The sequence below is a fragment of the Quercus suber genome, unplaced genomic scaffold (genome assembly GCF_002906115.3).
Source record: "Quercus suber isolate HL8 unplaced genomic scaffold, Cork oak 2.0 scaffold_1079, whole genome shotgun sequence".
NCBI classification, from domain to species: domain Eukaryota; kingdom Viridiplantae; phylum Streptophyta; class Magnoliopsida; order Fagales; family Fagaceae; genus Quercus; species Quercus suber.
Genome location: NW_027070485.1, coordinates 96133 through 122044, shown reverse-complemented (window position 1 = coordinate 122044; position 25912 = coordinate 96133). Strand labels below are relative to the sequence as shown.

The window sequence follows — 25912 nt, the reverse complement described above, 5'->3', positions numbered from 1 at the left end:
AAAAAAAAAAAAAAAAAAAAAAAAAAAAAAAAAAAAAAAAAAAAAAAAAAAAAAAAAAAAAAAAAAAAAAAAAAAAAAAAAAAAAACCGAAAATAACAAGTGTCTAAAGAGATTTGACACAAAAGCAATAAAGCTTACGCACCATTTGGAGAGTAGATACTGAGATGGATAGGAATAGGAGAAATCATTTTTGTCTTCCCAGTCATTCTATCAGTCTCATCCTGAATCTCCTTGCGAACCAGGGCTGTACGAAAAACTCAGAAGGCAAATTATCAGCTCCGACATCATTTTTCTCTTAGATACAGAAGGCAATAAACAATGTCAAAGAAATCTTTATACATTGAAGAATGTTGATACAAGTCAAGGAGGAGAATTCTAAACTCATGCCACTCCCCACAGAAGGCAAAAGTAAATTTGAATAGGCAATCAAGTTGAAAATAATTCCAGAAATCCTTACAAAATAATGTGCTTTAAACTATTGAAGTTTTTTTATTGGTAATTTACAAGCACCTAATGGGTTTTAAACCCATGACCTCATCCTCCACCCATTTTCATGGGTAAAGGAAATGCCATTTAAGCTAGAGCATATTGGCATGTTTTAAAATATTAAATTAAGCATTAAACAAAGCCAGAAAAACTACAAACAGAAAAGGTTATCTAGTCTGGTCACAAATTATGGGACCAAATATATCAAAAAAAGAAAAGGGTTAAGGTCCTTAAGGAAGCTATGATGGAAGCCCAACATTGTGATAATTTTCTCCATCCTTTTCTTTTCTTTTCTTCCTTTTTTGATGAATTATTTATCCATCCCATTTTCTAAGGTCTTTTCAATCTCAAGGAATATAAGACACAACCAGATATAAATTAAAACTGCTAGAATAGACTAGATTACCCTTTGCCTCCAAACATGGCTTATGAAATGTAACCAAATTGGGACCGACAGCATCTTTCTAAAATCTTAAAACAGAGTACCTAGTCTACCACATAACCATTGATTATCTATAAGTAAAATACCAAACCAGTTTCATTAAACATATTACCCAAAAAATTGGAGCTGAATCCCACAAAACCTTACTCAAAAGATAGATTTCCTCTATAAAATACCCTTGGCAACCTGTGTTGGACCACTATTTTCTCTCTCTTTCTTTTTAAAGAAAATCACTTTCCTTGATTTGGGCACTTGAGAGCTTCAGCATAAAGTGCCCGCATATTAACAAAGGCAAGCATAACAGCTGGGCCATAATTTCTAGAGCAAGAAAGCCTAGCCCAGACTACAATTCCTTTCACAACAAACAGGTCAGTGTAAACCCATTAAAAAAAAAAGTTCTCATTCTATCTAATTCTCTAATAAATGGTAGAGCTTTAAATAGAGGCTTTTAACCTGGTTCATAGCAGGCAGGGTAACCCTACATACCCATAAACAGGACATGACAATAATGCTTTAAAAGCTTCAAATAGCAGCTAGAGATGTATCAGTTATTATAGGCAAATATAATTAGTTGAATCTCATGAAACTTCATTGATAACAGCTAGCTATCATCAAAATTTCCAAATTTACTAATGAAGACCGAATGCTTATTCTTCATAAAGGCACTAATACAGAAATACTGACTACCTACTATGTCTCATCCAAATTCTTATATTATCTCACACATAATATTGAACATAGTTATGGCCCATGAAAACTGAAACCAATTGTTATTTCATTGTGAGTCAAAACAGAACCATTTGTAGCTTATTTCGAGCAACTACGGCTCGTTTCACAAAACTTAAAATACACACACATAAACAAAACAAGTAATTCACTAAAAGAGGAAAAAATATCACGCACCAAAATCAGTGAACTTCCTCCTTGGGATGTGAAGGAATTCGGCATACTCCTGCGTCCCATCATCCGTCTTGTGAAGCTGCAACACCAAAGGCCGCCTCGTCACGATCCCTGCAACGATCAAAGCAAGTCCAAACACCACAAATTCATCACAATTAGCAAAATAACAAAAAAGAAAAATCAAAGAACAAAGCTTTTTTGCTTTTTTTTCAAAACACAAGCGAGAATCCAAAAGGCACTAACCTGATCCTCTTGGAAGAAAGTCACGCCCTACAATACTCTCCAACACCGATGATTTTCCAGAACTCTGCACTCATTTCAATCCAAAAAAAACAAAACCAATCAGACCAAAAATTCAGCTCAAAATTTCAACTTTTCCTTACTAACAAACTTGAAATCTCTCTCTCAGAAATGAAAATTTTCACTTTTTTTTCCTTATGAACTCATCTTCTCTCTCTAGAAAAATCACTCCTGACTCCTAAACTTTCTCTGCGTCAAAAATTCTCTCTCTCTCTAGAAAGTTACAGAAAAGGTGAGAAAAGAGGAGGGGTGGGAGGACCTGGCCTCCGACGACGGCGACGGTGGGAAGAGCTTCCCAGAGAGAAGAGAAAGGGTTGTCTTCGCCGCCATAGTCGCCGAGCACAGTACACGCTCTCTGAATCCGGTTCACCAATCCGATCAAACTCTCCATCGTCGTCATATCTTCACAGCAAAAGCAAAATCCAAACAGACAACACAAAAAAGCTCGCGAATTTCACAGTCTCTCCGATAATATCGAAACCCTAGAGTCGAACTAGTTGGAACTAAGACAGACAAGAAGAAGAAAAAGAAGAAGAAGGAGCAAAGCAAGAAGCAGCAAGCAACAAAAGAAAAATAGTATATATGATATATTTGACTTGGAATGGAATAGAATAGAAGCTAACGCTAACAGAAAGATAAAAAGGAATAAGAATTAAAAAGAGAGATTTTTTTTTTTTTTTTGGAATTTGCCGAACGGTATTTGAACGGTTTAAAAAGTTTTAAGACAAGAGTCAAAAGTCTAGAATATGGGAGAGAAAAGATCAGTGCAGGCGTTGTGCAGTGCACCGTTGGGATTGGTGGGGTCCACGCTATAGTGTTTACGAAGCGTGAGGCTGCGAAAATTATTCAATTTTTGAAAGCCGTTTGATAAAGTTATTTAAATAACGTAAAAATATGTGGCTGAAAAAAGTATTGTGAAAATATGTGACGAAAATTATTATTTAAACAATACAATCAAATAATTTCACAAATTTATCTATAATTTTATCACAATTTTGTTATGTAATAACTCGTGAGTGATAAAATTATGAATTCATTATTTTATAAGAAATACTAACGAGTGCCTTTAAGACACTGGTTTATAATTCATTTTTTAATACCACTTTTATGAGAAATGAAAAAAGTTGTTTAAATAATAATTAAATTTTTTTATTTTTCATAAAAAAAAATTTTAAATAAATTATTAACCGGTTTCTTAAAAGCACTCATTATCATCCTATTTATTTTATTTTCACTACGCACGAGTTGTTTTTTAGCTAAATTTGTTGAAAATTTTTGGATTTTGATTTTAATTTTAAAATATAGTAATTGAATGGACGCGTTTTGAAAATTTGAAATTTGAATGGTTTTTCGTTTTTTTGGTTGTTTGGGGGATGTGGGGACCACTGGGCGGGTGTGTTGGATTCGAGACGTTAAGGGGGTTTTGGCGGCTAAGGTCCAAACTCCAAAAGGTAATAAAATTTAAAACAGTCCAAAATTGGATTGGTGGAATTGGAATTGTTGCCGAAAACGAAGAGAGAGAGAGAGAGAGAGAGAGAGAATAGCCTCTCTATGGGAAGGTTGGTCTGAAGGACCGAAGCAAAGGCGATTCTTTAGTATACAGTCAACAACAAAGGGCCGTGTTTTAAGCGCATATGTGTTTTTCTTTTTTTGTCTTTTTCTTATGAGTTAAGGTTATTTATTTACATTTCTTCTATAAAAATAAATAATAATAAAAAACACAACGTTTTTCATTTACATTAATTTTTTTTCTAAATTTAATAATTGAGGGAGAGAAGATTTAAGGCATAGAAATCTTCATTGGAAAATTTGGAAAATATCAATTAAGACTTTTTTTTTTTTTTTTTGGTTGGGAGAGATGAATATCAATTAAGACTTAAATCAACAAAATGCTATAAATTTCAAATCCATGTTATCCAGCGCTTCTTCCACAATTTATTTATTGGTTTAATTGTATCACGAAAGATTTGAGGTCAACCCGTTACTTGACTTGATCAATTTAGGGAGATGGATGTTTGACTTTTTGTTGACTAATAGATTAGTCATAACCAAATTTATCAATTGATTCCGTTGGACTCGAAGAAAAATATCAGAGAAAGAAAGAAATCAAATTATGAAAAAAAAAAAAAAAAATTTGAAACGATTCACAAACTCAAAGAACACACTGAATTAATAAGAAAGAAATAAGACCATTAAAAAAAACACACACACACACCGAAATATAAGACCATAAATCAATTTATATCACATTATACTAAATAATAAATATTGCACCATAGAAGTCATGGTTTTTTTTTTTGTTTGGAGAATGCTAGAAGTCATGGTTATTAAGTGATTATCTTCTATATGTGGCAAGTTATTACACTCTCTTTAGCTACACTCTCCTTACACTAGATATTATTTTTTAAATATTTATATAAATTATATAGTTTCCTTATAGTTATAAATGGTTTCAAATTTAATTCCTAAATTCTATTAGGAGTTAATTAAAAGTTCAAAAACATTACTCTAATCAAAATTATACTATAAAAAAATATTTTGAAAGTAAAAAAAAAAAAATCATTATTTACTTTATATTATTTAAGATATATATCATAATTATTTGTTTTAATAATAAAAGTTAAATTTAATACGTCATGCTTGCACCGACTTAATATAATATAAGTATTATAAATTTTATGATATAATCTTGTGCCTCCTCTTCTAGAATTGCTATCTTGTTTTTTATAAATAGTGTTGCTGTTATGACTTGGGTACTAAATAAATTATCTGAATTTAGATAAGTTATAGAATAAGGATTCTTAGATAGACTAGTATTGTTATTTATTTGTATTCAAATAAATTCTTATGTTTTAGGATAGAATTAGTTTCTTTTTTTTAGGATTTGTTGATAAGGTTATCTCATTCTTAGCTATTTATGTATGTTGAATACATTAATGAGAATTAAGCAGAAAATTAACCAAAAATGTCTATTTCCTTTCTCAAGTTCAGGAAATTGACTATCTCGAATTGATTACACTATCTTTTGTTTCTCAGTTCACAATAGTTACATTGTTTCAATTACCGATTCTTACCATTTAAATTATCAATCTGTCGTATAACTATAAACCTAGGTATTACTTTCTTTTCCCATCACAAATTTGTGGATTATACCACACAAAAAAACTCACAATGCAATTAAGAATAAATAAAAAATTCAATTGCATAATCACGTCAAAATGTCAAAAGAATATCATGGCATATTTACTGAGTTGTTAGGGACATCAATTCCACATACCTTAATCTTACTCAAACCCCAAAACCTTAGCCAATATTAGTGCATGTCAATGATGTTTGTAAAGAAGCAAGTAGATTGCCTTAAGCGTTGTCTTGCTTATGAACAATACTACTACCAACCTGTTAATGAAACCATTGTTAACTGATTGAAGGAACCTAGTGAGAGAGAGATACTTAACAAGCAGATAACTCATGTCTATCGAGAGGCCAATCAATGTGTTGATGCATTGGCCAAATTGGGTGCAAGTAGTTTATCCTCTTTTGTTGTATTTTTGAATCCACCGCCTGTGGTGGAAAGCATTGTAGCTTCTGATAGAGCTAACTTACTATGTAATAGACTGATTAATTTTTAGTTTAATGCAATTTCCATGGTTGACCAAAAAAAAGGAATAAAAAAAGAAGAAGAAGCAAGTTGATTACAGATCGTACAAGTGCATCTTTCAAATGCATGCCCTTGTTCTCCCATATCTACATGAGGAGTTGTGTATTGGGGCCACCTCCCTGGGTATCTGTCCCACCTATCGTGTCTTTTTCTTTGGAATTAGAGATTCATTTTGGTAGGAAGAAATTTCTAAGACGATGGTAAAGTACAAGGTAAAATAAAATGCAAATAAATAAGAGAAATGTAAAACTTTTGAAATATACATTATAATAGATAAAATCAAAGAACAAACATTAATGATGTCGATTGCTTTATAGACACAATAAAAATACTCTCAAATCGTGGGAGTATTTTTATAGTTCACACACCCAAAATATAGCCCTTTGAATGAATTTATGACCAAAATATGATAACCAAAGCACCCTATGAATTTATGAAACAAGCTCTCAATCTATGAAATATGTACCAACCATATTTACCCTTCTTAATGTGTACTAATTTGCAAAGTTTGCAATTATGATTAATTTGTTATGGATCATATCTTCATATTTCAGCTTACTTGTTAGTTGTTTCCTCACTCTTTCACTGAAATCGTCATTTTTGCACAAATCTCATTTAGCTAAAGAATGAGTTTCCAAAAAAACAATGGGATAAAAAATGAAATAAGATGAGCCTCAATGACCATTTTATTATGATTGTTCTTATTTTTAGGTTAGTTTTAGTGGTTTTGTATCCATATTTCAAAATGGTGAATTAAAATTGTTATCTAATATTTGTATAAAAATATAGTGTGTGTATATATATAAATTTGTAATTTTTCATACAAATGAAACGATGAAAAATATTTTTTAGGACATTTTTTGAAACATAACCAAACCCTATAAAACAATTAGTTTTCCCTAAAAATCTTTAACTTGAGCTAAAGACATGTAACTTGAGTAATAAAGTATTCAGCTAAAAGCATTTTCCGACAAAAAAAGATATCATACCAAAACAACTGGAGCCTTATATAACACACGTATGTTTAGCTTTGAAGTATTGAATAAAACACCTAGCTCAAGACAGAAATTTCCACCATTGGCTTTTGGCAAACAAGGGAAAGGAAAGTTCCCCCTAGTTTCAACCTTTTCCTTTCCTAATAATCATCCAAACAAAATGAAGGAAATATTCCACTGCTTTCTTCCTCATCCCTATAAAGTTTGATGACATCCTTTCCTTCATTTTGCCCTAAAAAAAGACATTAAATTTTGAGGACAAAAAATTATTATCATTTGAGACAACCTATTGATAATGTTCTAAAAATCAATAGGCTGGATCCTCCGAATCTTGATGATTTTTGAGACCTAAAAGATAAAAACAAGAAATCAAAGGTGACCGGGGTTTACCGGCCACAAACCCTCCAATGATCAAATTAGTTTCTCTCTTTCAGAATATAGATATCCAAACTTCTAGGAGTTATATAAAGGAAAAACTTCACTTTATTTTGTCGAGGATGAGTGTATATATAATGCTATGGAGGCAGTTATTTGTTTGGTAACTTCCCCCACATTTGTGGAGTTTAATAAATAACTGCCATTGGAAGTTAAATATTCAATAAGGAGTTATAATAATACATCAATATCTCACCACGTGGTTCAATACATCGGTTCATGTAAACGGATCCTATATTGAGGGTCGTCCATGTTTGGACGACCTCACTAGGTCTGGATGGATTCCCCTTAAGGATCCGTGCTTGAGGGTGAGAAGACGGTATAATTACCACGATATTTCTTATCTCATGAAATACTATTCTAGGACGAGTTCACATTCTATGAACAACTATACAAGGGCGAGCTGGACTTGGTCATACCCATCACCTACAATCTTTTGAAAACTTTTTCTTCTCTCTTAAAATTATAATAATTTTTTGTCATCAAATTATAATGTCTTTTTTATTTCTTGGTTGAAATGAAAAGATTAATCGAGTTTTATTTATTTATTTTTTTATTTATTTTAAAATTTATTCTAACCCATTAATCTAATCCCTTCACCAAGAAAATAAAAACTCTCCCGGTCTTATTTTACTTTGTTCACCTCTGAAAAAATCCAACTTTTAAGAGAAAATCATTTAATATATTGTCTTATAAAAAAGTTCATCAATTTCCATAACTAATTCTTCGTTATTTTAAATTTAAATAAAGCAAATGGATAGAAAGGGAATATTGACTTTCAGATAAAGAAAATGAAAGGAAATTACGAAATTTATTTATTAACTTAGTGAACAATATTTTAGAACATCTCAAAACAAAACAGTGAGCATACAAAACAAGATTAAGGTAACCCTCTTTGTTCCGTCCAATCTTCTTAGACAAAATCTCTTACAAGATGACTGAGACTAACCAACCTGTTTGTAACTGGCAATCAAGGGATTCGTTTACAGTTTGCCTTCCAGTTTAAACAGTTATCATCCTATGAGTTCTTCCATGTACACACCATCGCAAACAAAGTGTTTTGGAAATGAAGATTTCTTTGTTTATTTCAGAAAATTTGGTTTGTTTACTTCAATAATACACAATTAAAGAACTGCATGCATGCATGCATCCCAAATATAATTGAGGAGCACTTTGCCATTTACATATAAATTAAGAAGAAAAAAAATACTATTACATACAACAATGCTGTTATTCAGTTCTTGTGAGGGTATGGGGTATGGGGGCTTTGGTAGGAGGTTAGTCGTTCCGGTAAACCAATGTTGGGTAATCTGGATTCCACATGTTGTTCTTCACAAATTCTTCAATCTCTTCCTGCAAAACAGATGCAGTTATATTATCATAAAATTTAAAGTTCTGAAACTATAAACAGGCCCTAAATTCAAAGATGTTCTAAGTTTATGAACTGTAGCTATTTTTAAAAACCATATATTGGAGGTCCAAGACTGCTACACTACCAAATATTTATCCTGACATCAACCTTTTATGAACTGCAGCTAGACACCCAGAAGTGCCTATTGATGGCCAAGAGGGGCCTATCATGACAGATTACTGTGTATACACCCACTCCTTACATACAAGTTTAGTCAATAAGCCAAATATTAAACCACCTATTTTAGAGTACAAGACAGAATATAAGAATTTTGAGTAATCCCCACCCTTTGAGCATGTCCTCAGCACCAAGGAATGTGTGGCCCGTGAGTGGCTTGTTATGCAAAGGCCATTTGCTTTGGTCTCATCAACATTCATGATGGAATAATCTCTTGTTCTTGTTCTCTACACTAAAGCCATTTTCCCAATACTTTGCCATTTAACAAAATCTGCTAAAAGCCCACAAAGACTCTCAGCATTTTCACTTTTCAGATAGGTGTTCTCTGTTGTTGTTTTGCTTTTTAATTTCGTTTATTGTTGTGGAAATTGCCAAAATCTAAGGCATAATGTGTGTGCTTGGATAGTATCTTAGAGGGGAAACAAATCTTTGTGGGATATCTCCTTTGAAAATTAGACTTCCAAAATTCTAAAGTCAAATACCAAAACTTAATTAAACACATCGAAATATGGCTGTAGGCTAAGCAAAAAGTAATCCCATCAAATGATAAAAACTTAATTTTCCCACATGTTGCAGACGATCTGTTGAACTAAATTCTTTATGTTGATGCTAACTTGATATCTTACATAGAAAGCTAAAAATGCTATACATCCCTTTTTCTTTTCTTTTTTTCATTGGTTGAAAATGCTAAACTTGCTCCTCTGTATCTATGGGCATTCGTGCAAGGTGAACCAGGACTTCAATAAGTTACAAGCAAGATTCGAGTTGGTATCATCCAACAAGTTCGGATCATATTATAGTTGCAAGATTTATGATCAGAAGAAAAATATACCTGACTAAGTTTCCGTAATTCTCGGGCATCCATGCCACGGTATCCTTCTGCTACATCCTCTTCTATAGCTTCCTTCACCACGGCTGCAGCTACTTCCTTTGTAATATCTCTTATACTGCAAACATTGTTTAGGTAATCAGAAATGCACAAGACTAGAAATAAAATCTGCCTAACTGCCTCATATAAGTAATAAATAAACAGAAAATGAAAGGGAATGGTTAAATTACAAACCTAGATATTGACGGGAATATAACCCCTTTAAGAACCTCCTCTTCAGTCATATATGCAGCAAGGCTGTATATTGCAATTGATTTAGAGAATAAACAATATCAGAGGCTAAGGCAGATTATTAGACACTGAAAAAAATAAATAAATAAATAAAATAAAAAAATAAAAAATCTACAAGACTGAATTAGTTTTGTTGGAGACCCTCTCCCCACTTCCCAAATCCCAATTCTTGCAAAGGTTAAAACCAAGACCTCCATTTATTTAAGGGGGAGAGGTGCCAGTTGGCTACAAGAGCCGGTAACATTACTATTTTTTTTTTCCCTTAGGATATTTGGGAGGATGGCAGGCAGGGGTATAGACATTGTTTTGATGGTGTATAATTCTCAAGTTGCTTAGAACTTTCATCCTAAAGAAATCAATTCAGTGAGTAAGGAGATATGATAAAGTACCACTCAGCCGCAGCCTGTAACATGCCATCAGTAATAATCCTGGAGCCAGATAGAAGAGTACCAAGCCCAATGCTGCATAAACAGTCTAGTTATTAATATGAAAAGTTAACTTAGTGAAACTCAAGCTTGGATCTCCCTTGATAAAACTAACCCTGGAAAGAGGTACATGTTGTTTCCCTGGTTGCAGTGGCCAATACGACCATTTCCTGTGGAAGTCAAAAGTAGTTAAGGCGCTTGCATCATATAAAAGTATTTTGAAGAGAACTTTCTGTTGTAAGTCCTCTATCAAAGATTCAAAATTAGCATGTAAGCCACAGACGCTCTTCATGCATCTAAGAAATAATAAGCGAATTTAACAGTTTCATGAGTAACAACTGGTGCATTTTTACTAACATGTTCTAAATTAAACATATCATAACTAATAACAATTTCTGCACTTCCAATTACTACGCATGTAATCTGATTTTTCAGTAACAATTACAATCTCATGAAGACTATACTAAAGAAATGAAAGTAGAATACAGTCAATGTAGCGGCCTTAGTACATACCAAGATCCACGTCTTTGAATGGGCTTCCACTTGCAAATATTATATTTTCACCCAAACTGGAATATGCTTCCTCAGGAGTGCATTCAGCTGTCCCAAAAATAAAAAAATAAAAAAGAGGAAAAACAGAAGTCAAATAAGAATGGTCAAAGTTGTGAACAAATGTAAATTACCATAAAATAATTATCTACTGTAAAAAAGGAAGAAAATGAAAGATCTATACCATTATTTGTAGGATTTGACATTGCAAATATGGCCGGTCTTGTTGAAGTTGAAGCTTTAAGGGCCTCTAATACCTGAAATGAATGCATCACATCAAATTTTGCAGGAAAGAGTCAGTTGTCAGAAACTTACACCATGTTTGGCAAAATGGAGTGGGAGGGAAGAGTATAGAGGTAAGGAAAGGGGGGTACTTTTCCTTTAAAGTGTTTGGTTCACAAAGAAGAAAGGAAAGGAAAAAAAGAAACCTCATGTGGATACTCCTACACAAACTCTCTCTTTCCTCTCATTTCTTTCCAATTTGGGAAGAACGAAAAATGTGAGCCCAATTGAAAACAATCCATCAATTTTCCTTTTCCTCACTCCAACCAAACAAAGGATTTTCTTATCCTCCCTGCCTTTTCCCTCCCCCCCCATCTTTACTTTTTCTCCATCTTCCCTCAACCCAGACAAAGTGTTAGTAAAAGTTTTTAAGGTACTTGGCTAACAAAATACCATTTACATAATACGATTAACAGACACACTTGACAAGATACCATTGAAAATATAAAATGATAATATCTTCACAAACTTAGCATTTGCCTCCTAGATAACTGCTTCCACTATCATGTGCCCAAGCTCTGTGAGGGCAACATGCGTGGTCATATTTTACCCACAAAGTTTCATTTTATGAATTGCACCATAAAAATAATTGGGCTAGATAAATTCTGTACAACCTTCTCATAAAAAAACAGATCACACAGCTTCTTTTTCACTCAACACAAAAGAAACTAAGAGCCTAAGAGTAAAAGCATAGATGTATCTTGTAAATTTTTTTCCAGGACTTGCAGTATACATCATCAATGGTCTCCAGCCACCTCAAATGGCAACTAAAAGTCAGGAACAAGAATAATCTAGCAACAAATGTGGGAAATCAAACTAAGAAGAATCCAATCCAACTCCATTTAGAACCTAGGAAGCACGAATGCTTCAGGCATACAACCATATCAGTATCCAACACGCATCCGGTATAAATACCGTGAGATACTTTTTTAGCTTTTAAAATCCTCCCTCTCTCACTCACTTTCTCTATATAAAGTTAATAGCTTTTTAAAAGTTTTATTATTTTTGACATATTCTATGCCCTTTATCATTTATTTTTAATCTTTTAAACTAAAAATTAGTATAACATGATGTTAAATTATTTATTTACATATTAATTTATATAAGTATCTCTCAGAATTTAATGATCAAATTATCCGTTTCCCTTTGGGACAAGTGTTAGTTTATCAAGGTATCAAAGAAGGTTGTCCAAAATTCTAACCATGTCTCCACTCTACATCCCATTTAAAAACTAAAAATTTCAAGAATTCACATATTACTATGTCAGTATTGTAACATATACATACATATAACGTACCTGTATCGATGCTTCCTAATTTAGAACTAAAAAAAAAAAAAAAAAAGATTTTACATAGCATACGAGGGGCTTCTTAAACTGATAGAATAGCTATATTTTCTTTCTTTTTAATATATCATCGAGGACTATGCACCGTAACATTTTTTATGGTTTAAAAGAGTAGTTTTTTAGGGGTAAAACTTTAAAAATAGTAGTTCATTTAATTTAATCTTGAGAATTAAATCCTCAAGATGGAAAGAAGCAAAAAGGTAAATATTGACTTTACAAATGAAACATCTTCCCCAAAATTGAAACTTTGCCTATCCTCTTTTTCATCAATAAACTATTATATTTAATAGGTAAACCCAAGAATTAAGAATATGATGATAACTTTATTTTTAGGATAAGTGGAATATGATGATAAATTTGTTTTTACGATATTTACAATTGGACAGTTTTCTTAAACTCAAACAAAAATTAAACTCTACTCCTTAAAGCTTGAAACTTTATGGTCTATCCCAAATACACAGGAATATTGAACACTTTAAATATTCATATAGAGGAGCAGACTTGGCATGTACTAAGCCTAAATCATTTTGCCAGTTCATAGTTAGAAAACAACAGCACACAGTCACAATGACAAGAAAGGCCAAACTCTATAACATTTACTAACCACTCCCAAAATGGACAATGATCTCTAAAGCAGGATCAAGAAAGGGTACATATACCCTAGAGTTTCATACATTAATATAATAGTCCAATAGAAAAAGGACAAAACTTTCATTAATGAACAATATGAATCCTTTCTAGGTACCTCTTTTGAGAACAAACCCCCAACTGCAGATAATCCAAGAAGCACATCAGGCTTCACTTTCTGTACCTGATTAGCAAAGATTAGGCAAGATGGATCAGTAACGTGGTAAACAATGATCAGGCAGACAGTTTAAATGTTCTGCAATTAGACAATATTCCCAATTCAAAACGACATTCTTTCCCTTTTAATTTATGCATGTGTATCATACTTGAGAGTTGGTTTTGATTTGCTTATTTGGCAAAAGTACAGTTGTACCTAGAAAAAATTGAGGCTTTAAAAAGTTGCACATAAGCTGCAAAGAGAAGCTAATCTAAATGCACAAGTAACAACAACAAAACTTGTTTATCAGAAGAATAATAACAGTTCTTGATTATAAGTAATATCAGCTTAAATTACCAATCACAATTTTTTTCCTGATTAAACTCTTACAAACCTCAGCTTTATTGTTATTTAATTCCCTCATATGCCTCTTACTTTTGTAGGAGGTGAAAATTAGGAGAGCACAAGAGTGAGTGAGAGAGAGAGAGCATCTGTATTGCTGCTTTCCCATTGGTGAATAGCTTCAGAATCCCTCATTACCAGGAAAGCTTGGTGCTTGGCAAAGAAATATATATACCTATGGGGAAGGCTAGGTCTCAAATCCAGTTACATCAATCAATTTTCAATAGCCTAACACAAGCAAAATATATACCAAAAGAACAAAGCAAATTTGTATATAGAGCACATAATAGCATTACAATCTACCAGGATACAAATACCGGAGATAAATATATATATAAAATAAAATAAATTCACTAATTAGAACTAAGTGAGAATTTCACAAACCACTTCCACAAGACTTGCGCCTTCCCGTAAGTCCTGGCGATTAATTTCATTGACCTTCCTTGCAAACGGAAGTGCATCTGGATCAATGTTTTCACGATCTTCTGTTATCAGACCCTGGACAAGACAAAATACAAAGTCTAATTATCATATCCAGCCAATATTAATGAGTGAGGATAAAGACCAGCATTACAAGAAAGGAGGCCTCTTTTTTTCATATAAGTAAAACCAATTGTATTGAACTACAGATACATAACTAGGGGGCAGCATGGAGTATACCAGTTCTATACTCATTGAAAACCCTTCACATCAATAGTTCAATAAGTCAATACAATGAAATAAATTCAAAGGCCTCCGCCCATCTAAAGACATCCCAATATAATAAGGACGCAACAATTTGGTCTTTTAACCACTCAATATTCAATTCTAGCCCCTCAAAAGTCCTCTTAGTTCATTCCCTCCAAATGAGCCACATCAAAACACAAGGGAGCCATATTCCTTACCCTATCTCTAAAAGAAATAGGTCTTCAGTGCCTGTATCGAAACACTCCTCATACAACTTTAGGCATCACCCACTTGACTCCAAATGCGTCAAAATTAAATTCTTTTTAACTCCCTCATTACTGGGCAACGCAGAAGCAATTGATCCACACTCTCCATCCTATTTGTAAATAACACATTGGTTCACAACAAACATCTTCCGTTTTATAAGATTGTCTATTGTTAGAATCCTCACCTGAGAAGCTGTCCACCCACAAAATGCCACTCTCAATGTAGCCTTTACCCTCCATATTGCCCTCCAAGGCAAACCCAATGCATCATTCCCTCTTAAGGCCTCATATTACGAATGCACACTAAAGAATTCGTTTTTGTTTAACTTCTAGGGTACTATTAGTGCACCAAAGATATGCCAAAATTCAACTCTGCTACCATCCCCTACTTGATATCTAACAAATAACGAATACCACCCAGCTTTTATGGTCTTCCAAACTCCCACCATGAATTAGACGTTCAATCCCCTTTGCCATATTTTACTGACACCAACCGCTTCCATAAATACTCATTCTCCTTAGTGAACCTCCATACCCACTTCCCTAACAATGCCTTTTTAAATGAGCTCAATTTTTAAATCCCCAACCCAACTTTATACAGCAGAGAACATACTTTTGATAGTTACAACGGGGGAGGGGGTATTTGAACCCTAGATGTTACCAGTGGAAACCGTAGGAGATTCCAACTAGTTAAGCTACAAAGCTTTTGGCAAATTTGAGTATTTTCCACCCCTCCCTCCCTGCCCCCCAAAAAAAAGTCCTGGTGTGATTTTTCATAAGATTAACGACATTCATAGGCATCGTGAAAGTAGATATGTTATGAGTTTCTATTAAGTTAGGGGCAAAATAGTAATATCAATGTAATCACTCATATAAATATTATTTATGTGTGTCAGGGTGATTAACTTTGAAATTCCAAAACACACTTCCCGAGACAATATGGTATCAAAGCCCTAATTTTAACTCTCGCTGCCAATGCCAAAGGTTGCTGCTATCACTAAGTAAATGGGCAAGTTCAACAAAGAGCTCTTGATCAAAGTAATTCAACCCCCCCTCCCCCCTTTTTAGAGTGATACAGTTTCTTCCACCCTGCTAGTCTCTTCTCCCTTTTCCCAATGCCATTTCATGCACTATGAGCTCTAAATGAAGATCCCAACAGCAAACCCAAATAAGTCAACTGCAGTGAACTCACCTAAAGTGTAACACTGTAGCTAAAGCTTCCACCTCCAGTACTGCCCCCTCAGAGTACCATCTCACTCTTAGGCTCACCCTCAAACTTGCTGATGCCTCAAAGTATGTAAAAACATTGCAAGAATCTGATGTACGCCAATTTGGATCACAAATAAATTGTGGTATCATCAACAAATAACAGGTGAGAAACAGTCAAAGAACCCCTGTTCCTCCCATCCATCATAAAAAGCAACATCTGTCTGATCTATCATTCCACTGCGAACCTCCATATCCAAAATAAACATGAGCAGAGACAGCAGGTCTCCTTATCTTAGTCCCTTGGAGCTTGAGAAAAAATCAGCAGGGCTACCATTAACTAGAATTAAGAACCTCTTAAACACCATGAGGCTATAGAAGTAAAGCTTGGCATGATAAATAATACTCTGTAACACATTGATACCAATGGAAATCATTTTACATACTGGTCAAGGGCATTTAGTGATATAAAAGAACAAATCTGCAAGTAGGGGTCTTTCATAGTGTAATATCAATGATCCAAAGTATCCAATTCATAACTTAAAAATTCATCCACAATTTTAGATTATAGAAATTCCATATCACAGATGGTACAGCCACCTGTGACCTTATAGCACAGTTGGAAACAGAATTTAGAAGTATGACTACTGACCTTGGCGTCAACTACCCAGAATTGACGCTGAGCACTGCCAAAAGCATGCTCATTATTTCCTAACATCCTTGCCATTGTTTTTCTTGCAGAGTTAAGAACCCCTATTCCTGCACTGCAAGCAGTAAAATAAATAAATAAATAAATAAGCAAAGAAAAACTTAAAGTTGATATTTTGTGCTAAACATGAAGGAACTTTACTGTTGGTTCACACAACATTATTTGCAGATGAACTAAATCCTTGAGAAGCATTGGCACAACAGAAAAAGCCTCCCAACAATGCAATCAACAGGTTGCAAGATTATTGGTGTATGAAGAGAACACCAAGGTAAACATACCCACATAAAATGAACATCACAAAACTGCTGAGATCACCTTTTCTATACAGCTGCTCCATCTTAATATCCTGAATTCAGTTATGGCAATTTTTGTGCATGTCTTTGAGGCGCAGATTATATTATTTCTAAAGATTGAATTTTTCTCTTGAGATAAAATATATCTTCCTGTTTTTTTTTAACAAGTAAAACTAAAATTAATCTTCTTGCTCTCATCTGAGTGTAATTCTTTGAGTAGCACATTCTAAACTTCCAAATGGTATTAAGTATAGTCTGATTTCCCAGGGCGAACATTAATTATTGGGATTATGTTCCATAACCATTTCTTCTTCAACCCCCAAAAAAACGAATTAAAAAATAAAAAATAAATATATAAATTCTTCTCGTTTATATAAATGAAAAGCCTAACCTTCCAGCACCAGCAACAACAATCTTTTGCTTTGGAAAGTCTATCATTGGCCTTCCTTGTGCTCTAACAGCTCCTAAAAGTCCAGCAATAGCAACTCCTGCAGTTCCCTGTAAGACAAATGAATTCAAAGCATGCCAGTAGTAATTGACATTCATATTCCTAAATGTTGAAACCTAATACAAATTAACATGGTCTATGTCTTATATCTCAGATCTTTAAATTCGTAAAAGCATATACTCATCACTAACTGAAACAATAGAAAACAATATCCACAAAAGGTACAGAGGCAAACATACAAACACCACTCACTATAATCACAAAGAGATTCATGCCATGGTTAAAAAATTGATACAAATGACATAGAAGAAAGATTATAATAAGAGATATTAATTAACTTTGCCTCCTTGACATACAGATGCTTGTACCAGTTCATCTTCTGGCTTTTGTACATGCTAAAGTTTACATGCTCGTTTTTGTGCCAGACATGTTATTGATTACCAATCCCTTATTGCTTATTTGCATTTTTCTACCCTAAGTGTAAGTATTGGTCTTGTAAAATGACTGGAGCTTAAAAGCCATGTTTGACAATCAGTTCCCAATAGCTCTTTTTTCTTTCTGATGAAGTATTTACTGAATAATTCAAGTACGTAGAATTCAATTATAATTGACACAAGATGGTATAGTGAGTCCCAAAAGGATGTTTCTAGCATTAGAAATTAGTACAATTGTACAGAAACAATTATCTTCGCGACATATATGATCACATAAATACCAGCAACAATATTAACATATAAGAATGCTGCGCTAAGTTGACCATAAGTTTCATAGATGCATGGTACCATTAGTATTCATAATAGGTTTTATCAGCAAAGCTTAAAACATTAAGCAACAGAAATGTTGTCATTATCATGAATGGCTGAGAAAGATTAAATTTATGTAGGTGGATATGTGACATAAGAGGTTGAGAAAGATTAAATTTATGTAGGTGGATATTGCTGTGAGTAAAAATAATGAAATGCTTTGATATAACCAAGAATTTAATTACCTGGACATCATCATTAAACATTCTGTATGTATTTCTATAACGCTGCAACAACTTAAAGGCCCACTTGCTTTGGAAATCTTCAAACTGCACAAACCCAAGTGTCTTTTATCTCATCCTTTAATAATAATAATAAAAATGTCATCTTGCATTCCAACTACTAGTGATTAAATTAGCATACGCAACATTTAAATTACCTGCACAATCACATTCGGCCATCGAGTAAACACTGCCTCCATGAATTCATCAATGACAGCAACATACTCATCACCATCAAGACGGTTTTCTTGCAGTCCCAAATCTGATAATAAAATAAAATAAAATAATAATAATAATCAAAGTAAATACAACTTTTTAGATGATTTTTTTTATAGGCAAGAATAATTTTATACTACTTCATGTAAAAAATGACATGAAGAAGCATAAAGAAATAAAATGAAAAATATTATCTACAAAGGTAATGACTAAATGAATGACTCGATGGAATTTACTATCTGTAGAACCCAATGCATAAGACCACTCATATAAGGAGCTAGTGAAGGTTGCTAGCAAATGACTAATCGTGGTTTCCACATCTTCAAAAGTTCGTCAATTTCTTTCCCACCATATAGTCCACAACAAACATAAAGGAACAAGATTCTAGATATCTTTCCCTCCCCAAATCCACCACCCACATAATAGCTCAACAACCTTGCCCAATAATACTAATTGAATCCCAAATGATCTAAAAACAAAACTCCACAACTCAAATGCCACACTACAATGTAACAAAAGATGGTCCACCATCTCCCCACTACATCGGCACATCCACCACCAACTCACAATTGGATATTCCCCCTTGAGCTCACAAGTACGGATTTTCCCCCAAGTTGTTGTCAACACAAAAAGGAAACTCTTTGAGGAGACTTAGCCCCCCATATGGCCTACAAAGGAAAGACACAAGGGATGAGCCCCGTAATGCCCATAAGAAGATCGAACACTAAAATCCCCACTCCTCTTCAACTTCCACCTCATCTGATCTCCCCCCTCAAGTAAGGATTTCCCCATGCTACTATCCACACAAAGAAGGAAACTCTTTGAGGAGCCTTAGCCCCCCATATGGCCCTCCAGAGGAACACGGGGTGAGCCCTGTAATGGCTCATAAGAAAATCGAACACTAAAATCCCCACTACTCTTCAACTTCCACCTTATTTGATCTCCCCCCCCTCCCTCTCCCTAATGGGAACATGTGAGATTCTAGCAGTTGGAGGAATAAAGCCACCCCCTCTAACTCCCAATCATTAAAATCCCCCACAACCCTCACATTCCACCCCCTCTTCTTCTCTCTATAATAATGACTTCATTGAAGCTTCCCTATCCATCACATTCCATCTCCTCACTCTTGTCTCTATAATAATGACTTCACTGAAGCTTCCCAATCCATGGCATTTTCAAGCAGTATAGAATACATCATCTTCAAAGCCTAAGCTCCAATTTGGCATTATTGAATAAAAAGGGCAAGTATAGGGAATGTAATTGAGCAAAAACAGGGTGCAAGATTCATAGACATAATTAAAAGGCTAAAATGCAAAACCCACCCTCTAAGGTTCACCAAAATTCATTTCAATCCTCTAACTTTGTTTTCATTCATTTTAGTCCTCTAAGTTTCAAATTTATTCAATTAAGGCCTCTCCATCGCCTTCATTTAAATTCTGGAAAATATTTTTCACTAATTAATTGAATTTTTTTTTAATTTAAAAAATTTGATGAAAAAAATTAAAAATTTGAACAATTATCCGCAACATTTAGCAGAAGTTGATGGAGAAGCCTTGAATAAACTTGAAACTTAAAGGACTGAAATGAATTATGGTGAAACATAGAGGGTGGGTTTTGCATTTTAGCCTAATTAAAATGTCCATGCTATGAGGCATGAAGAGAATTTTTTTTTTTTTGATAAATAACGTAAGAATATTATTAATAATAGAAAAAGTGCCAAACCGAGTACATTGGGGATGTACTATGGGGGCACAAATCATAACACAAAGGTACAACGATCAAGAAAAATAGAAAAAGAAGAACAAGAGAAATGAGAGAAGACCACACTCCACTCAAAGAGAGTGTGCAAGAAAAAAGACTTAATCTCTAGCAAAGATCTTTCACTACCCTCAAAACTTCTAGCATTCCTTTCACGCCAAATGCACCAAATCAAGCAATGAGGCACTAATCTCCAATTTTTTTTTGATAAATAACGTAAGAATATTATTAATAATAGAAAAAGTGCCAAACCGAGTACATTGGGGATGTACTATGGGGGCACAAATCATAACACAAAGGTACAACGATCAAGAAAAATAGAAAAAGAAGAACAAGAGAAATGAGAGAAGACCACACTCCACTCAAAGAGAGTGTGCAAGAAAAAAGACTTAATCTCTAGCAAAGATCTTTCACTACCCTCAAAACTTCTAGCATTCCTTTCACGCCAAATGCACCAAATCAAGCAATGAGGCACTAATCTCCAAACATGAAGAGAAATATTGCCAACCAATATGATGTGGGCGAATAGGTCTCGTGTGAGAGACGATAGTAGATCAACCCACCAATGCCAACATTCAGCTAACAGCAAAAGATTCTATAGTTTAAATTTTGAACCAAAAACACATGAAGAGCTATTATGCAAGGCAGCTTGGACTTTCAAATCTACCACAGCTCACCCACCATGCTTCACATTTGAGAATGAATTGCAATGACGAAAAAAAAAGGTGCAACATCATCACCACAAATGAATGAAGAAGAACCTACACAGGGGGTCGTCCAGCAGCTTCTCATTGTTAGTTCCCACATCAATCATGACAGGAAGTACCTATAGCAGGGTGAAATCAATTAGTTGGGATTAAGGCTATGTTGAGTTGAGTTGTTAATTTAAATTTTTTTTAATTCATGCATCAAAGTTTTGTTTATGCATATTTGACAACATCATTCACAATAATATTCAAGAAAGTCTACTTTTTTGCATGTGTTTTTGGATGTGTGTATTCATATAAATGCATAAAACTATTACAATAGAAAGATATGATACATAAAGCAAGAAATACCCTTTGAGGGTTTATCCCTGCCGCAGCAACATATAGATCCAGCTTCCCAATTGCAATTCCAATTCCCTGAACTCCAAGGTCTCCTAGACCCAGTATTCTGCTTCCATCCGTGACAACAATCATATCAACCTGCAGACCAAGTTTTTTAATACTTATCAGGAAATTAAAATAAATCAATAATTAATAATTATGATTCTCAATATCAATAACAGAAAACCTGATCAGCTGGCCAGTTATAAACCATAGACATCATTTCTCCACGATCTTCTGCACTGAAATACATTCCCCTAGGCCTTCGAAACAAGCCACTGTAATTCTGGCAAACCAAACCTACAGTTGGAGTATAAACAATAGGTGCATATTCCTCAATGTTGTTGATCAAAACCTGTCCATTTCACCAATGAAGTCATGACTTTAACTGTTAAACAATGAAATCCATAAGATTAGCTTTATAGAATGTTTGCAACTACCCCAAACAGTAGGAAATGCAAACAATAACATAAGGTCAACATTTTGATGGAAGTGCGGTAGCATGAATATGATTTATTGTTAATTGTTAAGTCACACACCTACCCAATGGGTATTGAACCCACGACGTCACCCCCCGCCCCATTCTATATTGTGGGTGGAAGTGCCATTTGAGATAACATGGCAGACTATTTGACACAGGACAAAGTCCACACCAGTATTTCATTCCTTAGAAACCCAAAATCAATATAAGGGCAAGGCTAATGAAGAGACAAATGTCCTCATTACGAGAAGGTTCACCATGCACACTATTATGATGGTGATGGCATGGCAGCATCTTGGAAGAAGTAACATATGATAGTTACCTGGTGGAAGTGATAACAGTGGTAAAGAAGATGTCATACTAAAGTTCTTATTTGAAGGTTTTACAAGGCAGTAGAATTAGGCTTCATTGCATCACTATTATGTTTCAATGTGAAGAAAAAATTGTTCTTTTTGATTTTAAACATGGAAAAATGACACCGCTTGGACCAAGGCATGCAGAAGGGGTATTAAGTGGGTATGTGAGTGTGCACCATGCTTCTCTCAGCAGATTATATCATGTTTTACACCTAAAGAGTTCCTTTCCTTCCAATTTTGTAGCCCATGTGTGCCACATACTAGTGAATGCAGCATTCTGCTTGGCTCTTAAATGCAGTTTCCACATCAATTTTTTCTTGTATTTTATTTTATTTTTTCAAATTCAGAAACTTTTTTTATTTGGGCATCAAACAATCTGTCTTTATTCTGTAAGAAAACCGTTCAAGTATAGAAAATATACACAGGCAAAACAGAGATTCAATATCAGTAGAGGATAGCACCCTGCCTCAAAACCTCTCTCTCTCTCTGCTGCGCTTCCTTTCCTCATCACATCTCTCCTTTTTCCACCTTGCCTTCCTTAATTTTCACTCTTTTTACATTATCAACGCCATAATGAAAACTCAAATGTGAATCAACACCTTCAAGGACCAAACAATTCAACAGAAAATATTTTCCAAAAATTTTCAGCGATTACCTGCATTTGGCACAGCAGAAAATCTACAGAAAACCTTTTTTCCAAAGTCAATGACTCAATGACAATAACCCAAAAGTGTGTTTTCCACTTTTGAACACAAAACTCGTAAGTCCAAGGTGGGGAGGAGGTGCCATCCACAACTTTGGGGGTTTCTTTATCATGAAAAAAAATGGGAAATAATCTAGTGCATGCACATTATATTTAAGATGAAGAGCTTAGCTGTGCTGTTTTCTTTGAATGGATTCAGAGCTCCTGACCCTAATGGCTATGGTGCTCACTTCTGCAGGACCACCAGGAGCATTTTACAAGACAAGGTAGGCTTGGCTGTTAAGAGTTTTTTTATGACTGCTGGTAAGTGGTTGGTAGAGGTAATTGCTAAAGTGATTAGTTTGGTTCCTAAGATTCAAACCTTCTGAATCACGAACTTTGGAATAAAGCTTCTGATATAAGGTTTATATGGAATCATTTTGGTAATTTTTGGCTCTATTTAGGTTGCTTATGCTTAAACCTATTTTCTTAGGGGTGGATCTTTGTTGGAGGTATCTGTTCCTTCTGAGAGCTTGATGGGCTAGAGGAAAACCTGGTTGGCCACATATATTCCTCTCGGCAATTCTATCTTATCCAATTTTATACTCTCTATGTTATTAACTTAATTAACATGTATAATATCCACAAGAGGGGAATCAACTCAGAATAAAAAAGGATAAAGAACAAGGACCAAGGACCCTGAAATTGAAGATAAAATTGACATCTTTCTGAGACATACACCTGAGTTAATAGTAGTAATCAAGGTGGCAAATGGTAACACAATTACAGCAAAAGATATTATTCATAAAATTTTTTAAACTGAACAGATATGCAACCAACACTGACCTGCAAACCTGACTAACAAATAACTAAAGTTGCAGGATGTTGAATGAGTTTTATGAAATTTCCTTCTATACCACACCATAAATTAAAGGCGAGTCTTCCATTTCTTATACCTAAAATAGTCAAATTATCTACTTGTTACTAAAGTATAAAGATCAACAACTCCACACAGGCAATTTTAGCAACTATTTTAGATAATCACTTAATTAAGAAGTACTATAACACTAATTTCCAATGATATATGCACGTCAATATAGAGTAGATATAAAGGAATAAAGTTTTCAAATCACCTTATAGTACATAACCTCATTCCTATCATGCAACCGGTTAAGTATCCGCCATTTCGCCAGAGCATTTGGATCAGATGGTCCATCTCTTGCTTGCACTTCAAGCCTCTTCAAGTCAACCACTGTCAATTAACAAAAACCAGCAAAAATATTGCTGAAACAAAAAAAAAAAAAATGCTAGCATGGAAAAATGAGAAATTTAGTAAAGGCGTTATAAATTTATTAAAGCACCCTAAACCTGTGGAGTAAACATTATTTATATAAGTAAAAAATAATTTTATTCAAAAGTACACAGAATGCATAGCAAACCACTCATAAAGCATTACAATCATATAATCAATTGCTCTAAAAAATCAAGAAACTGCTTAAGGCACACATGACACACCAATCATGTAGGGACCTCAATAAACTCAGTTTGATAGTATGATTAGAACTCTCAATTCCATCAAACCATTCTTCTATTTCTCTCTCTTGCCAAAATCGCCGCATGACGCCCCTCCAAATCTTTGAGACTTTACTTCAGTGAAATCTTCCTTTTCAATACTCTAGTGTCTCAATTACATTCCCAAGCATCACCCAAGATACCCCCCAAACACAAAAAAGACCAGATATTTCTAGCCACTGGACAATGAAGCAAACAAGTGCTCATTTGATTCCCGATTCCTCTTGCACATACAACACCACTCAATAATTAAAAAACTGAGCGGGTGCATTTGTATAGGCCGTTGCAAAATTGCGTTTCGAGTTTAAAATGAGCGTTCGTAATAAAGCTACACGAGGACTTATTATTGCAAAATAGAATTTTGGGTTTTAAAAACGCTCTTTTTTAGGCTCCCAAAATAGGCGTCATTTTCAAATAATATTCCTCTTACACATAGACACTGCATATCCGATTATTATGCGCCTAAAATAGTATTATCGTGTAATTGTTTCAAAGTTTGTAAATAAGTGACAATCGGATTAAAACCACGTTAACTCTCTTGTTACAGTTCTATCTACATCATTTCATTTTCTTCTTTCTATTTTAACAGTAACTCAAACAAAAAAAAAAAAAAAAAAAAAGGTGTACTTACTGTAGCGCTTAATTTGCTGCTCTGGAGTCATGACATTTGGAGGCAGAAGTCCCCGAAGATCAAGACGATCCCGTTCCGTCATTGAAAACGCCGTTCCCTATTTTTTTTTTTTTTTTTTCAACAATCAAATCAATTTCAATAAACGAAACAAAAAAAAAAAAAAAAGTGAATTGAAAGAAAGGAAAAATTGTTATACTTTATTGAACCAAGGATCGTGGAGAATGTCGAGGCTGCGTTTTTGAACGATGGCTGGACGATGACACTCGTTGGTAGTGTAGGATCTGGATTGCATTAGCAGCAGCGGATTACTGCTTCGGTGGTGGTGGTGTTTAAGCCGTTTGATTAGAGCCGAAGAGGCTCTGATCTGATTGGAAAAGTTTGACATTTTTTTTTTCTGAAATCTGTGGAGAAAGATGAATATTCTCTGTGTGCCCTAGTAGTGGAGAAGAAAAGAAGAAAAGTTTTAGTTTGGTTTTTTCAGTAGCAGAAAGAAGTGAAAAAAAGAGAATGATTGGAAAGTGGATATGTACGTTTTATTTTTCAGTCTGTTACTGGTTTACTGCAGTGAATGCGGCCGTGTTTTTGTTGGGTCAGGACCTTTTTTTGGTTGATTTTGACAAATGCGGAGTGTTCACCCACTGTTAATAATAAATGCTTTTTTTTTTTTAAGAGAGATTTTTTTTTTTTTGAAGGTTTTTTTTTTTGTTAAGAGAGTTCCAATTAATTCTCTTGATAATAAGTTTTTGCCGTCAGACTAATACATTAAATTGATTTTTAGTATAAATAAAAATTAAACTTTAGATAT

At 34.1% G+C, this 25912-nt stretch overlaps 2 protein-coding genes across 2 annotated transcripts; both read right to left on the bottom strand.

The window, feature by feature from the left end:
• Nucleotides 1-119: 119 nt before the first annotated feature.
• Nucleotides 120-2764, bottom strand: LOC136065677 (phragmoplastin DRP1E-like). Its single transcript, XM_065769205.1, has 4 exons — nt 2388-2764; nt 2072-2135; nt 1832-1939; nt 120-244 (listed from the first exon to the last, which is right to left on the bottom strand). Exons 1-4 carry the CDS (start codon nt 2526-2528, stop codon nt 135-137), a joined length of 423 nt encoding a protein of 140 aa, XP_065625277.1. The 5' UTR covers nt 2529-2764; the 3' UTR covers nt 120-134.
• A 5510-nt stretch (nt 2765-8274) lies between these two features.
• LOC111987655 (NAD-dependent malic enzyme 62 kDa isoform, mitochondrial) lies at nt 8275-25684 on the bottom strand. The gene is made up of 19 exons (XM_024019380.2): nt 25304-25684; nt 25108-25204; nt 24038-24156; nt 21573-21740; nt 21356-21484; nt 21063-21123; nt 18482-18585; nt 18288-18371; nt 17243-17349; nt 16502-16613; nt 14096-14209; nt 13271-13336; nt 11083-11155; nt 10863-10949; nt 10465-10519; nt 10314-10385; nt 9868-9930; nt 9637-9751; nt 8275-8569 (listed from the first exon to the last, which is right to left on the bottom strand). Exons 1-19 carry the CDS (start codon nt 25490-25492, stop codon nt 8495-8497), a joined length of 1890 nt encoding a protein of 629 aa, XP_023875148.1. The 5' UTR covers nt 25493-25684; the 3' UTR covers nt 8275-8494.
• Nucleotides 25685-25912: the final 228 nt, after the last annotated feature.

Coding starts and splice junctions, on each gene's coding strand:
- LOC136065677 (XM_065769205.1), bottom strand. CDS start 2,528: ATGACGACGATGGAGAGTTTGATCGGATTGGTGAACCGGATTCAGAGA. Junction 1,940..2,071: donor CTTTCTTCCAAGAGGATCAG/GTTAGTGCCTTT, acceptor TGATCGTTGCAG/GGATCGTGACGAGGCGGCCT. Junction 245..1,831: donor GAGGAAGTTCACTGATTTTG/GTGCGTGATATT, acceptor TTTTTCGTACAG/CCCTGGTTCGCAAGGAGATT.
- LOC111987655 (XM_024019380.2), bottom strand. CDS start 25,492: ATGTCAAACTTTTCCAATCAGATCAGAGCCTCTTCGGCTCTAATCAAA. Junction 25,205..25,303: donor ACGATCCTTGGTTCAATAAA/GTATAACAATTT, acceptor AAAAAAAAATAG/GGAACGGCGTTTTCAATGAC. Junction 9,931..10,313: donor TTACAGGCTGCGGCTGAGTG/GTACTTTATCAT, acceptor TGCAATATACAG/CCTTGCTGCATATATGACTG.